The 14,787-nt window shown below is 39.4% G+C and overlaps 1 protein-coding gene across 2 annotated transcripts; it reads right to left on the bottom strand.

Moving 5' to 3' along the window:
- Positions 1-362: 362 nt before the first annotated feature.
- Positions 363-13,966, bottom strand: LOC145914302 (integrin alpha-IIb-like). 2 transcript variants are annotated; one of them, XM_083002112.1, is made up of 30 exons: positions 13,847-13,966; positions 11,198-11,324; positions 10,800-10,933; positions 10,528-10,646; positions 10,195-10,306; positions 9,549-9,726; positions 8,923-9,082; positions 8,443-8,540; positions 7,894-8,087; positions 7,452-7,522; positions 7,074-7,233; positions 6,844-6,929; positions 6,361-6,585; positions 5,757-5,960; positions 5,081-5,220; positions 4,770-4,918; positions 4,451-4,602; positions 4,286-4,383; positions 3,998-4,132; positions 3,700-3,847; positions 3,328-3,471; positions 3,060-3,145; positions 2,791-2,883; positions 2,514-2,622; positions 2,318-2,437; positions 1,803-1,931; positions 1,606-1,743; positions 1,420-1,521; positions 1,152-1,280; positions 363-916 (listed from the first exon to the last, which is right to left on the bottom strand). In XM_083002112.1, the coding sequence occupies exons 1-30, from the start codon at positions 13,890-13,892 to the stop codon at positions 767-769; spliced, it is 3,936 nt and encodes a 1,311-aa protein (XP_082858238.1). In that variant the 5' UTR covers positions 13,893-13,966; the 3' UTR covers positions 363-766. The 2 variants fall into 2 exon arrangements, with proteins under 2 accessions (XP_082858238.1, XP_082858239.1); XM_083002113.1 differs by lacking the exon at positions 13,847-13,966 and having other exon boundaries at positions 3,328-3,465; positions 11,198-11,451.
- Between the last annotated feature and the right edge of the window lie 821 nt (positions 13,967-14,787).

The following is a 14,787-nucleotide window of genomic DNA, read 5'->3' as shown; positions in this document are numbered from 1 at the left end:
ATATCCTTACCTTTATAGTTGCAGGGTTAGTAATTGTGTTAGGAGTTATTCTTGAATATCCCTACGTTGTTGAAAATGACAATCGGAATATGCACTTTAAATACGATCACCCTAAAGTTTTGCTTATTTCATCGCAATGGTGGTAACGAAAAAAGTGTGTTTTTGCGATTGAACAAAATCCTCCAGGTTTGAATCGTAAAGGAAATGATGAAAATCTGGTGTTTCATTTCATGTTACTTGCAACTAAAACTGCAACAAAGCAATATCGCAACAAAAAACGACGCAGCTGACCGAGGTGTTCGCCTTACAGCTGTACACATTTGAAAACGCAACAAAATGAAGTGCGATCACATGACGTTAGGGTGTAAATTGACGGATACAAATCAAAACAAGAGGTTAATTATGCCAAAAAAAACAAATTATAATGGTGCAAAAATGTTTGAAAAAACTATCACGTCTTCGCGATATAAAAATGCCCAAAAGATGATTGCAAAATGTACGAAAATATGTACAAAAGTTGTTTCGCTTTTGGTGGACACATGTGTTAGGTGAGTATCCAAGTGTTTCAGGTCGTGTTGTTAAATTGTAAATATTTTCGAACAAACATTCATTACCTTATAGTTACTTCTCCATCTGTCACACGCTATGTAAGTGTTCTCATTGGATTGTTTTAAGCGAACCAAAAGTATGAGGATTAAAACTAGTGTTATATAAAACCATGAGTGTGCATGATTGATGATGTGAGGTTTCATGCAAATTACTTAGTTTAGGTTGGCAATAAGGAGCTTGGTTCCGTAAATTGCGTCCCTTCTTCCGTGTGTGAGAACGATGGGTTGTGTATTCCATTGGATTCTGCGTTCTGCCATTCCCTGGCTTCCTCTTTTTTTTCTGCGTATTTGCTTTTGAAGAAGCCGAGCTGTGCACAAATGCATTGAGTACATGCTTGAGTTTTAACGTTTTTATCTACACAGAAGTTTGCTTATGATCCACGTTGCGCGGATGATTTCTATGAATGCCATTTAATGAAACCAAACGTAACGGGGAAGGTTTAGAGTTCAGACATCAATTGGGATTTATAGCTTATATTATGAATTACGATTGAAATAATTGGCGGTTAGAAATCATAGTAGAATTTCAGAAATTTTACCTACCTTGTACATAACGATGATGATAACAATCAAGAGTATTGTCCCAGAAGCCACAGCTGCAATAAATACCAACCACGAATAGTTTTTCGGTATTGGCTCTGGTGTCGTGTAAGGTGTTGCTGTGACCGTGAACTGGAATGTATTGTCAGTTTAAGTGCTCTATGCTTCTTAATTGGTGAAAGGAAATGTTTTTTTTTAATTTGGCAACTACAGTATAACTAGACCATCGTTTGCAACAAATTGTGCAATACAGGTATACAGAACGTCCTACCTGCGATGTTTGTTGTGGAAGGCTCTGCCCGTAAGCGTCAATAATTTGTGGCGATTGTTCAGCATTAAACGTGAAGTGGGACCTTAAACTTATACTATTGTTCTGTAAAAAGATTATATGAGTCAATCACGTTCTGAAGATTCTGAATATGTTGACGAACATATACTTTCATATTGTCGGATTTACCTTAGGAAGGCGAAGTGTTTGTGTCCACAATCTGAACGTGGCTTTGAACGTGATGACGTCACCAAAACCGAGGTCCATTATCTGGCAATGAATTGAGTCACACGATGTGAAATTGCCAGTGTTGTTGCTGTTACAATCCTATAAAAGGTGTAAATTATTGACATCCTTTGCTTTGGGTGATGTCCATTGATACTCACAAAGAAAATGGGTTCAACCGCGTGTTGATTGGGTGTGATGTTGAACTTGTTTCCTTGTGGGTTCGTTTCCATTAAACTCAGCTTTAAAGGGTTGACGTTGGTTTCGTCGCATGTGCAAAAGGCATTTCCCTGGCGAAAACAAATATGTTTTGTTCCTTTAGGAATTCGGTATTTATTTCAGCGTTTCTCAACCTCGGGTTAATTTGTTTGCCGCCTCCCCCCAATATCTATCTGTTCTTTTTACCTACAATTGATTTCTTATTGTGCGCAGTGCACAATTCTGCCTTGTTTAATATTACTTTTTGATAATGAGTACAGTTCATTACAGTTTACATTTATTTTAGAAGTCACCGGGCCGTTATAGTTGTTTTGAAATTTGACCAGTCCATATAGGTAAAATAAGGTTGAAAACCATTAATTTAGTTGTCTTGTTTGGTGGCATTTGTTGCTTTAGAAACATGAAAAGCCAATTAGTTAAAAAACTAGAAACTTAATGTTATAATAGCTGCTCTTACCGATGTTGAATTACACTCTACTCTAAAGAGATATAGCAAACGATGTGTCCGGTTGAAAATTCGAGGATATCTGAAAGATATCATTGAGTGCGGAATTGTGGAAAACCCCAGGCCTTGCACCTGCAAATATGCACGTTTTGTTCGCCTTTACTTACAGTATTAGAGTAAGTTTCATAAATCACCGTCTGGTTCTTACTTCATGTTCCATTGGTATGTCTGCGGTTCCTTTACCGATTCCATAAATCGAACTTATTTCCTCTGTTTTCTCAGTGAAGTTGAATGTAACGCGCCTCTCAGCACTTAATCTGAATTCAATGCAAGTTTTAAACTTATGGCACTTTGTTTGTTGCTTTAACCAATTTATTATTAAAAATCCATTGATTGTCTCACCTATTAAGTTACAATGTTGAAAGCTTACCGTAGGGAGGATATATTTTATGTGCATGTTTCTGAACCTCAATGCAGCTACTTACCGTCTTAACGTTACGCCCGATATGTATTTTACGCCGTACGAAGAGTTCCACGAGTTATCGGACGGGTTTACCTCTGCCTGGTTTCCAGTGGCGCTGAAATGTAAATTTATTTGTTGAAAAACATAGATTTCATTTGAACGAGTGACAAGTGATGCGGTTGCATGATTTCGCTTATTGTCATTCCATTTTTCATATCTCCCTACTGGCATCATTTCTGAAAGCTCGCGTCATCACGCATAGTAAAGAATGCAGCAAAAAGTAACACTTACTGGGTGTAAGCCGCCAGTCGTATATCAACGTTGGTTTTGTTTGAATGCGTGAAACCACTTGTGACCAGGACGCATTCGAAGTAGCACTGAAACATGCATTCACTCGTTACATGACCATATTTAGAAAATTACAATAGTAACACTTAATGAGATGAAGCTGTAAGTGAAACAACTTTGTTTAATTAAACACCAAGCAGCCATGATTTTTTCTGAATGCAAAAATGTTGTTAGTTTTTCGGTATTGGTATGCTTTGCAGAAGGCCGTTACCCAGGAACCAGGCAGCATAACGTCTTTCAAAAATCCGTTGTGGACGTAAGAAAGCACGTTGGTGCGAAGGTCGCCCTTCATTGTTTCGCCAAGGTCATCTACAACGCAGCTAAGGCTTGAAGTAGAACTGACTACGTTCTGTATCTATAAAAATAAAGTAACCGAAATTGAATAAATTCACCTCGATTTTCAGTTTTCGCTGTAATTGTGGACACTTTTCCACTACAAAACGGCCCTTCTGGCAATAATACTTATAAACACCAACGTTTCGTTTGCTATGTGCTAATGTTAATGTGAATTAAAACAGCGGGTTGAAAATCAGTAATGAATAATAAACATTTTGATTACAAACACGTGCAATACTATGTTTACCCGCGTCCAACTAAATCCATCGCTATAAGAAACAGCGATTTGGGTTCCGTACGCAATTTCTCCCTTGTTGGTTAAATTAACTCGAACCACAACAAGGTCATCTGAAGCCACGATCAAGGTCACTCCTCCACCCAAATGATTTTCATTACTGGATAAACGAACATAAAAAATCTAAGCGGAAAAGATATGTGCTTAAGAACGGTAAGATCAACAGCTTTGATAGTGGCGAATTCTGTTTATTCCGATACTTTTTGAGAAGACAACAGCTGTACAAACGCTGACAACAACAAGCGTATACCTTGGGTGTTGTACGGTTGGTAGCATTACGCTGCCATTTACTGATAGATCGTAATGACATTTCGTGTCGTTTCCACAACTTTTCTCAAAGGGAATGCTTACTGTTGTACCAGTGGCACTCCCTACAGCTTCATTCCTAAAACGAAGAAATCAAGCTGGGTTGAGAGCATTACGTATACAGTAGATACACTCAAAACGAATATTAGTTCACAAGGTGCACCATAAACATGTGTCAAGGTGTTATTAATATATTTACAACACATCATGTGGGGATCTGTAACGTTCCTACCTTCTTTGAACTGATGCCATTGGATTGCTCTTGTGACTATCAGTCAACGAGTAAGTTAAATTTGCTGTTATTGGTGTGTCAAAGTCTTGTATGTTTTGCTGTAATACAAAAAGACGGCTAAATAACTGGAAATGTGGTTTTACTAGTCTTGTATAATTTACTTACTCTTGTATCAATTCTCAATGACAAGCATACTGGAGTGTCTTTATCTAAAGTGACGGCCGATCTATAAACCGTCACACCTTGTGAAGAAGCTCCAACTGTTTTGATTTGAACACGTTCCAATTCCGCGTCGATGCGAATTTGGTAATCAATATCTGAGGCCAAAACAGAATGCATTTTATTGTTCCGTTAAGACTGCATTTACTTAAACAACGCACATGCTGCGTCATTTGCTTCGTATACTGGAACGCTTACTTTAAATTGTTTTGTTTTTTAAGAGAAAATGTAACAAAACGGTATTATAAGTGTTAGAATAACACACCCAAAACTGACTCCACCGATACTCCCGTGTAAGTAAAGCAAACTGTAAGAATTCCACAGCTTGCATTGGAGGTGAGAAGACAATCGATGATGTCGATGCTTTTTCTATCAAGTGTTATATTTGTGGTCACTTGAACCACCGGACGTGATCTGTGAAAGTGGATACAACGTTATGTACATGGAACATATTTGTGGCGGACCTTGGGCATTTCAGCTCGACCGTGACCATTAATGGAGATTGGTATATATGTATAAGTGCACCTATGTCTTCAGATCACAAGATGATAAATTGCAAGTTGGAACAGGTTGTACCTAAAAACCGCGACAAAGTCACTCTTGGGGGCGCCGACTAGAAAGTCTGGGTACTTGTTGTCATCTACGTCTATACCGCCCTCCAGGGACAAACCGAAACTGGTCAGACCAGGATGTGAAAGGCTGGAAGCAGATATAACCTGTCGGGGGGAATTTAGAACCAATTGATTTGGTTGTCATTAGTTTGTTGATAAAAGTCTGATATGTCAGAAAACGCAATCAAGGTAGTACTGTAGTATATTGTGCGCTAAATGTTAAACAACTAGCTGATATAAAAAGGCTTGTTTAATACAAGTTACGAAGTGTTTGGTACGCGCCTCAAACTTTCCTATACTAACTATTCAATGGGTGGGTTGCTTATTGGACTATTGCAAACATGCCTACTTATGTATATGCAATAGACCCAAATAATTTGTTTTTAATGTGCTACTGGACCACTGTTTCGACCTGTCAGATCTCTTTGGTACAACTTTGTGGTGACTATACTCCAATCCCGCCAAACGACCAGGCAAAGACTTACACTTCGTGGTGTCTGGGACATAATTGGCCGAAACAGTTGCCTTGTATGCAGCCCACTTAAAATGCCGATGCACGGTTTTACTCAAATAATATCAGGCGGATATTTTGTCGTCTGGGCTTTGTCAGTTTAACCACATGTACCGTTGAGACAGTTTACCTGTGCTGGTTTGTCCACTAAACCTGTAGCGCTCCCATGGTAAACGTACACAACACCCATTCCCGCTTCTGCGTATGGAGCCGAAATTATGACGTCATTGTAACCGTCCTGGTCCAAGTCGCCGGCGCAAATCATTGTTGTTCCAAATCTCCCGCCTCTGACATGGCCTCCAGTTAGAACCACAGGTGTGTATGTTGATGATGCCTTAAACAAACACTAACATAGTGCAAATAGGAAGCAGTTGAAGCACGAGGTATACCAATATATTGTAAATTTACTACTGGCCTGAATTAGGAAGCTTTGTGGTCAGAGTAACCTCTGTGCAAGCTTTAATTATTGCAACCACGCATGAATTGATCATTAGGTCTGCCAGTATATTAACCTGTGCGTAGGCTTTGGGTTGTTTACGTGCGGCTGGCGTCAGAGGAGCAGTCAACCCCGTTCAGGTTAATAAGGAACTTCCGCCAATCGCAAGGCGGTGTGAGATATTATTATACACTTTCTGGCGTAATTATTCAAAAAGATAATGGTAGTTTGACGCATGAGCTATTTTTTCTTGCCTCAAAAACCCAATGCGTTGAGTTTTTTCTTTATGCTGACTCACCCACTCTTGTAAGAAGCTACCGTTGAATGAGGAATACACGAACACTCGGCCTTCATCGTAGTTATCTCCAATGTAAAGAGGAGCCCCAACTAACAAATCATCTCTGGTATCGTTGTCAACGTCACATGAGATTAGCGATGCTCCAAAGTAACTTCCGTGCTGTTGGAAGTTGTTGGGCGCTTGTATGGTGAAGTTTGTTTGACGTTGTGTTTGGAAGATGACCACCTTGAACATAAATGTTGTTTAAATACGTAGAAATTAGTTCTCGCTAATATCTGCCGACACCGTAGCTATTTCCGTACATCTATGTAATAAATCATTATAAAATTTTTTGACGTGCGTTAAGTGCAGTCAGAAAACTATATATTCACGATTGATCCTGTCCAATTTTTGGGGTTGTTTTTTCTCAACTTCACAGTTGAGGATTGGTGGTTTGTTTATGAGAAACGTGTTGGCCGTGTTCTTATTAGACGTAGGTCTTACCGCCCCCAGAAGTTGATATCTTGGTGCAGCAGCAGCGGTGTATGTTGTTGTCCCCCCTTCGTAGTTTCCACTGGTGATTTCGTACCCTATTTAGGTTGCAATATCAAGCACATTTAAAATCATTCAAACTTAGTATGTCGAGTAAATGTGAAGAAAAGTGAATTCGTTTTGCCCTTTTATTAATTGTTTATATATATACAAACAAGCTCGATGAGTCAGTGTTATTGTACCTAAGTAGGAATCATACGTATCCATGGTTAGTCCTGTCAAGGCTGCGGCAACCTGCTCATACGTCAACATCTGTGGGTTTGTGAGCTGTGGCGTGTCGTATTGCACAACTGTACCGAGATTTTGGTAGGCTCCAATCGCGCCCAATGCGACCCCTCCGTCCTAAAAGGGCAAAAGCAAAAGGTTCATAACAGCCTCTTTTAAAATCGTCAAGGATTTAAAATCGTATAATTGTTAACTTTGACACATATTCCCTCATAGTTTCCGTAAAAACAGCTTGTTCGTAATGCGTATACTGTAGGATCAGCTGAAGCAGAGTGTAACTCATTTGCAACTACTGTGGACCACTGGATTGAGTCATAGAATGTTGATTCTATTACCTTTGTCTTAATCCCGGAAAATCCAAACAAAGCGTTTTCCGTTGCGTTCTCCACGCTGATGGCGGTTTGTCCTGGAATATAAAAGGTGGTACATCACTAACGGATATGACGTAACCATGACAGTTACTCATCCTGGTTATCTGACCTGCCTCTGCTCAACATATGTTAACCGCGCTTTGATAAAATGACAATTGAAAGTCAAATCGCAAGGGCAACCCACCACATTGAAACAAAACAGCGAGACACGGCAGGTTTTTATTCAAGTCTTTTTACATCGTAAATTATTATTTCTAGTTTTTACTCGTGTCACGGACTACACGTGGCGTTAGAAAAAGATTGGTCTCGGGCAAATAAACCTTGATTATGTTTTTTGTTTGTTTGTATGATTTTTTTGTAATACTCTTTACCCTAGCGTCGACCGTAGAGGTTTTGGTATTCGTACCTTCGGAGTTGTCATCTGATATTTTCTGTGTCAGAGACTTTAATGTGACCAGCAGGTGTGAAAAATCGGTCGCAGTCAGAACTCGTTCATTTGAAACTCCTCCGTTCGCGCTCATTTTTAGATATTGCTGATTGATGGCATTGCCAACTCCAATGGCGTACACGATAATGTTGTTTTCTTGTGTCAGCTTGTACCTTAATGATAAACACTGAAGTGTAATGATATCCTATTAAAGATTGGGACTGTGTTTGTCTTACGGTTTCTGTTGTGGGTTTGACTTAAACTCTCGATTTTTTTTATACATAAAATGATGACGCATAGGCGAAATATATATATATTTAAAAAAAAAACATCTTGGTTGGATGATTACGTAGAAATCTAGGCCAGTCCTAGTTATCACTTTTTGAAAGAATTTTAACGTTTTATCCCAAAACCAATCCATGTCGTCAATGGGAGATCCACGCTTTTTTATAAACTTTTTTTTATATTATGGTTATATATTTGAATGACGGTAGTGGCAGTTTTCCCGTTTTGGAAAAAATTACTGACATATCAGTAAGAAGTCTCCAATCCGTAGCATCTCCGTCTGTAATTACAACCAGAACCTTTTGGGCAACAGCCGCGTTTTTAGATTCCGCGAAATCAATCTGAAACAAACATTTACTTTGAAAGATCGTCACCAAAACTGCACTGATGTGGCGAAATGGAGACCTTGTCTGCAGGTCAATTACAAACGTTATTGGCTCAACATAAAGATTAGCATACTTTAACCATGTGGGGCATGTTTGCTGCGCAATGTCATTGAAGAAGGTGTAATCCAACGAAACGTCGGTTAAATATGAACTATGTTGTTCTTTTGCCATAAGGACAGTACCTTAAATTTATATAAGGTCTGGCAGAAACTGTAGCAAAGTGTGTTAAAGTTTGTCATAAAATAATTAATAATCACTGAACAAACGATATGACAAAACGGAATAGGAAAACATGACACGAGTATCATGCAGGGTTTTATATAAGAGTCAAGTTTACCAGAGCCGCCCTCTTAATTGCCGTCGCAGTGTACGTATTTGCAGCTTTCATGTGAATCATGTTGGAAGAGATTGTATTTTTCAAACACTGCACGGTGTTGCATTGCCCAAACTTCGCAGGTTGTCGGTAATATTGTGGCAAGGGAGAAGCGTAATCTAATCTGAAATCCAAAGAAAGGTTTTTATTTCGTGGGTAAAGTATTGTTAAATATTTGCGGGACTTTTTTTGCTAATATCAGTAAAAGAATTGGCATATTTGTTATCCCGATTGATGGTTTCAAATACCCTATAATGTACAATAGACCCTTTCACGTGATAAAACTGAGTAAAAGCTGCTGCCCAAGGTTGCTTGATTTGTATCTTCTTTCAATGAAGGAATACGAATTGAATCGGTTTCAACAACATTATTGAGTTTTGAGAATAAACAGACTGGCCCATACTGCTAAAAACAAGTCAATGGGCCAGTCTTTTTTTTCTCACAATTCTCAGTAAATCCGTTGTGTGTTCTCATGAATTTCCCTGCTAAATATCCATTTATGTGGCAAATGAGAAATCGAACCATACATGCTTAAATGTTAAACTTTGCAGACAGTATAGTAGGCCTAACACAGCTAACTTGGTACTCACGCGAATGGGTTGTTTTGTCCATATTGGAGAATTGCCACTTGCGTTGTGTCGCCTATGATATTTGTGAAAACATCTGATACTGACAACATAATATTTCGCATTGTTGCAAAGTCGGCGTCACTGACGGATCCAGAACTATCGACCAGGTAGAGCATGTCCACATAATGCAAAAAACAGCCTACAAAACGTACAAAAAGATTCTTACTGGGTGTTTACTGAAGGACTAATGTTGCTGGAGGTTGTACATTGTGCTAAATTATCCGTTCGCTTTACACCACGTGCTACTCGCCGGTTTAACACATTTGTGACATTATTTCTTGGAAAAGAGGGTTGGTGGGTTCTAGGCGGCTGCATTTAAGTCCAACATGCATTGCCATCGATAAAACGCTTGCCAATGACATCCGAACGTTTTTGTTGACGCATTCCTTGGGACAGCGTGGCATGGCAAACGTAACATGATCTCAACCACACCAACTCGACGGGTCAGACCTGGTCCCAAAAACTTGTGCTTTTGGAAGCAATACATTTTTACGACATTCTATGCCTCGGTGCCGACGATTGAGTATAACGGTCAGCATGAATGATCGGTTTAGACGATCAGGATGTCAACATATATGTCACACATTCTTCATTCACATGGTCTTACGTTTCTCCTCCCATACGATCGGGGTAAATTGATCGGGTGTTGATCCACTGAAGCATGCTCCTGGTGAAAAGTAGCTCGTTTGACATTTTTTCTGTCGCCCAGAAGTGCAAACCTGAAGAAAGTTTATTAAATATCTGTTATGTTAAAAAAGAAGGGGTGATTTTGGAACTTTATGACCGGATTATGGCTGTTTTGATCATAGCTTATTGGTTTTCAAATGTGTTTCCTGATGTACAAAGTCCCACATGTTTATCAACAAACACGTTTTCGATACATTTTGTAAGTGGAAAGGAAACCAACTAGGTTTGTTCAACTATGGATGGTTTTGCGTACCGCCAATTCTTTGTTTTTGATAGGAAGGAGAGTTGAGCCGAGCGCGTCCGAACCAGCTACGTGGTCGTCTCCTAACGCCAGTTTGTCGTCGGAAAGAAAAACTGAACAATTGGGCTGAGCTAAACAAAAAAAATAGTTCGTGTAACAGTAAGTGCATCATTTGCGATGTCTAAAGACCAGAACATAGCTTTTTAAAAGTTAATGGTCATACAATCTTCACAGCTTTTTTATGTATCTTAGTTTATGCAACCGCTTACGGGCTGATGACTTACTTGAGTTCAATAAATACGTTCCATTCTCCCGTGGTCTAAAGCTTTCCAAAGCTAGTCGACATTCCAATATTGTTCCGTTAGTAAGGTATGGTCTTTGGGGGTCTGGATCGAATTTCGGTGCACCGGCTAATATCCTGTTTGCAGTTGGTGGAGGCTTAGTATAGGTTTCATTAGCATAAATGTTTTAAATTTGCTAAATCCAAACAACAACGCACCTAATGGTATACCAAACTTCATTCAAAACCAGTAATTTATTTACCTGTAAAACAACTTATATATATATTTACATCGATAGAAGCTATGGTCGTATGTAAACATATACAAGTAAAACCATATACAAGCTTCATTCCGTAGCATTATAGAATCTTTAAAAAAAATGAATTTCAATCGTGGTGTACCTCAGGGTTTGGTTTTCAATGGATGTTGAGAGTTTGTAGCTGGCAAATATAGACTCGTTCGTGGTCCCAGGTACCTTGATTGTAAAACGTACGACGGATTCCGGAGAAACGTCGATATTGAATGCATCTGTCGTATGAACAAATAACAATGCGGCAAGTTTAAGGAGGTACATTGTCAGAGTCGTCTCATGATCTTGCTGTTACACACTCAAAAGTAACAGGAATTTTCCTTAACTATAGTACATGGGCTATTGTTTTCTACCACTGAAAAGAGTCAAACCCAAAGAAAGCGAATGAAATACAAAGGTTCGTTTTGAAAGTGAAACAAAGGAAATCAAACCAAACGAAAATAAAATGAACACATGGGGTCGGACTGAAATTGTCTCTGGCGTCCTCAATAAAACTTTCTTATGTGACGTGCACATGTGACAAAATTCCAGTATTTCGGCACAGGTTTTCAAATACATTTCGTTGTCAACTTGTTTCTGACTGGACAACTAACTTGCATGTAACGAGTTTTATCAAAATTCACCTTCCCACCTGAGCTTTACATCTTAAAGCTTTACATCTTAACATCTTTCGTCTTCACTGTAAAGAGCTACAGGTAACGCTTTTTGGGTGAAGATACAAATAACACCCATCAACGTCGCAAACCTGTGCTAGCGATTACCTTAAATTGGGCCGAGGTTGCGCGGTCAGTTTAACCCGGATACACTTGTTTACGCTTCACTCACTGTCTTCCCGTCAGTGGCGTATCGCGTTATTTCTAACTTACAGCCCAGGATGCTTCTTGTTGCCCCTTACACCGCGGATAGTCTTTTATCCGTAATTATATCCGCTGACAATGTCAGTTGAAAAGATGGCATGAAAAGTTCACCAAGTTTCGCTTTGTCCCATTGCGGCGATATGGTTAAGCTTTTAATTTCCACATGTTACTGCCCTATATTGGGGCATTATGGGAAATTGCATCACTATGGTGGCTTAAGATTGTGATACATTGGTCGGGCATATGGCGCAAAACCGCGTGCCGCCGTATACGCTATTTCACGTGATTATGCTTTGGGAACCATTGTAACTGGTTGTGCACACCTATACGTGAAAAAACACCATGTTACGAAAATGTGCGTTGCAAAAATGTGCGCTTCGTATGCTCTACTTTCATTTGTTGAACTTTTTACTAGGCGTGTGCGAAAAGAAACTAATGTGTAAGAAGCTTATACGCAACTTTTACTTGGGACCACGAAGTTTTGATATATGCTTGATTTAATAACATGATACCAGCTACCCGTGGGCCATTTGAGTTTTTCCGCCGACACCCACGCGCTTACGTGAGCATTTGCATCAGCGCGTGACTTGACGTCATCGAGTGGATGCTCTTTATAGTAGCAAGAATCTGCGATTGGCATCATCGCTTGACATTTATTGCAGGCAATCACCGGGGTTTGCGATACTAAACTATTCTTGTAGTTGTTTGCAAAACCTTTATATTGTTTACTCATTGCCATAAAGACCAGAATTGTACCTTTGTTCTATACACCTGTGGAAATATGCAGTTAAGTTTGAATAAAATGGCAGTTTACTGATTCACACACATCAAATACCAGGATTTTTCACCAGGTTGCACTCTCATGGGAGTGTTTTTTTGTCATGACGTACAATTGAAACGTTCCTTTCTGTTTAGAGGTTCGTCGTAGTTTGTTTTTCTGCTTTAACTAGTAACACGCGCCTACACATACTTCATACGTATCTGCATACCTGTCATTTGGCATGTGTTTGTTCGGAAATGACGCGGTTGTGTGGTGCTATTCTTACAAACTGGTAAACTTTCCAACCTCTCCTGTGCTTAGTTGCCTGGTACTTACACGAAACTTAGCGCTCTTGTTGACACACTTATTCATTTCATAGTGATATTCTTGCTGTCAGACATAGTAATTAATAGGAATTGCTCTTCTGGCATTTAAATTTCGGAAGTGTATTTCATTTCATGTCTGTGCTGCAATTCTGCATATTAAAAGAGAGTTTTTACAGAGTACTAAAAACTGTTTTTGTTTCAACAACCCCAACAACTTATTTTCATGGATAAGTTTGTTGCGTCCTGCGTCTTGTAACCATAATACACTGGAGAATCTGTTCCTGACGCTGCCAGGCATAATGTCCAGTCAACATAACTCTTCTGGCAAAACAACTATTCATTACACAGTCGTTTTGTTCGTTATGCATCCAGCCTTCATCGAGTCAAAGAACAAGGACTGATGTAATAAATAGGTTTTTTACCAGAAGGGTCTTGAATTTGACTAAACAAACACTGGTGAGCACAAGGTGGTATAGGTGAAAGAAACATATAACCGATATCATGCCAGTTCGCATCACGCAAAACTTCCCCTTCTTCCTGTTATGATTAGGTAAGTTTTGCGGAAAGTAGTTGCTGCCTATTTTAGTGGTGATCTAACCAAACCTTTAGACCAGGCGCACCTTATTTAATGAGCGGCATAATGTATATGAGTATTTCTGCTGGCTTCCTTCACAGTTTAATTGGTTTCTTGCTTTTGTTTCCTTTCTTCTTGTATGTCTCACACATATAGCGATATGGTTTGATCTGGTCGCGTTAAAATTAAGTCATCAAATTCGCACGCTCTTAAAAACACTCACCCTTGAGTCCATTCCTATATATTCCGAGTATTCTGACTCTCTCCATCCAAGTCCACAAATGCTCTGTTGGAAATAAGCATCGCAGTCGAGTCTTGCTGCATTCCACGTTTATACCGCACAAAACATCTACATGAAGTCAGGCTGGTTACTAACATGAGGCGCAATAGGAAAACTTTTGGATACTCTGAGACACCTCGCTCTTGCCTGTCCGAACGCCCTTGACAAAACCTTGGCCTTTTGAAGTGCAAGTTTTCATAGGGAATGTGGGTTTAGCCAACAGTTACAACATGCAACTGACTATAACATTCCATGTGTAGCGTTACAGACAGTTGTGGACACTGTTTCAAGCCAAAAGGTCTTATCAGTGCAGCTGATGACTGTATAGCACTAAGCAACAAATAGTCACAAAAGTTTCCATTTTATGTTACCTTACGATCAACCTGCAACTGACCATTACATTCCATGTTTGGTTTACAACATTACAGAGCGTTTTACCAGTATCTGAGGATGTTCGCACCCACTTAAAATATACACCCACGTGGTACGTCATCAATACGTCCTTTCCTATCTTGGGATTCATGTTGTGGGAGACGGACATCCTCGTAAATAACTTGTTTTTCGCCAGGTTGTGCCGATTTCACTTACATACCCACCATATTTATGTTCGCGTTTGATACGAAATGTTGACTACAAGTACGTGGCCCTGCTTGTGTTGTTGTTTGTGCTCGTTGCGATCCCTGTCACAAAAAATGTATGACCTGAGAGTATTCTTTGGGCATAACACCACTTTCTTGTGTTGCGTGTTTATAACAAGTCTTTCCCAACATTTTGACCCCGCCTTCTATCTCTTGATCAATATGTCGCGACCCTACGTGTCTAGCAATATAGTTTATAATCTTTATTAAAACCATAATTGTTTACCCCCAGGGTCGTGACCCCAC

The sequence above is a fragment of the Ascidia mentula genome, chromosome 9 (genome assembly GCF_947561715.1).
Source record: "Ascidia mentula chromosome 9, kaAscMent1.1, whole genome shotgun sequence".
NCBI classification, from domain to species: Eukaryota; Metazoa; Chordata; class Ascidiacea; order Phlebobranchia; family Ascidiidae; genus Ascidia; species Ascidia mentula.
Note: the sequence above shows the minus strand (reverse complement) of the source record. Positions and strands in the feature narration are given on the sequence as shown.

Excerpts from the sequence above, each read along its gene's own strand:
- LOC145914302 (XM_083002112.1), bottom strand. The coding sequence starts at position 13,892 with ATGGAGAGAGTCAGAATACTCGGAATATATAGGAATGGACTCAAGG. Across the intron at positions 4,919-5,080 it reads GACTTTGTCGCGGTTTTTAG|ATCACGTCCGGTGGTTCAAG; the intron begins GTACAACCTGTT and ends CCACTTTCACAG. Across the intron at positions 1,281-1,419 it reads TTCCACAACAAACATCGCAG|TTCACGGTCACAGCAACACC; the intron begins GTAGGACGTTCT and ends AATACATTCCAG.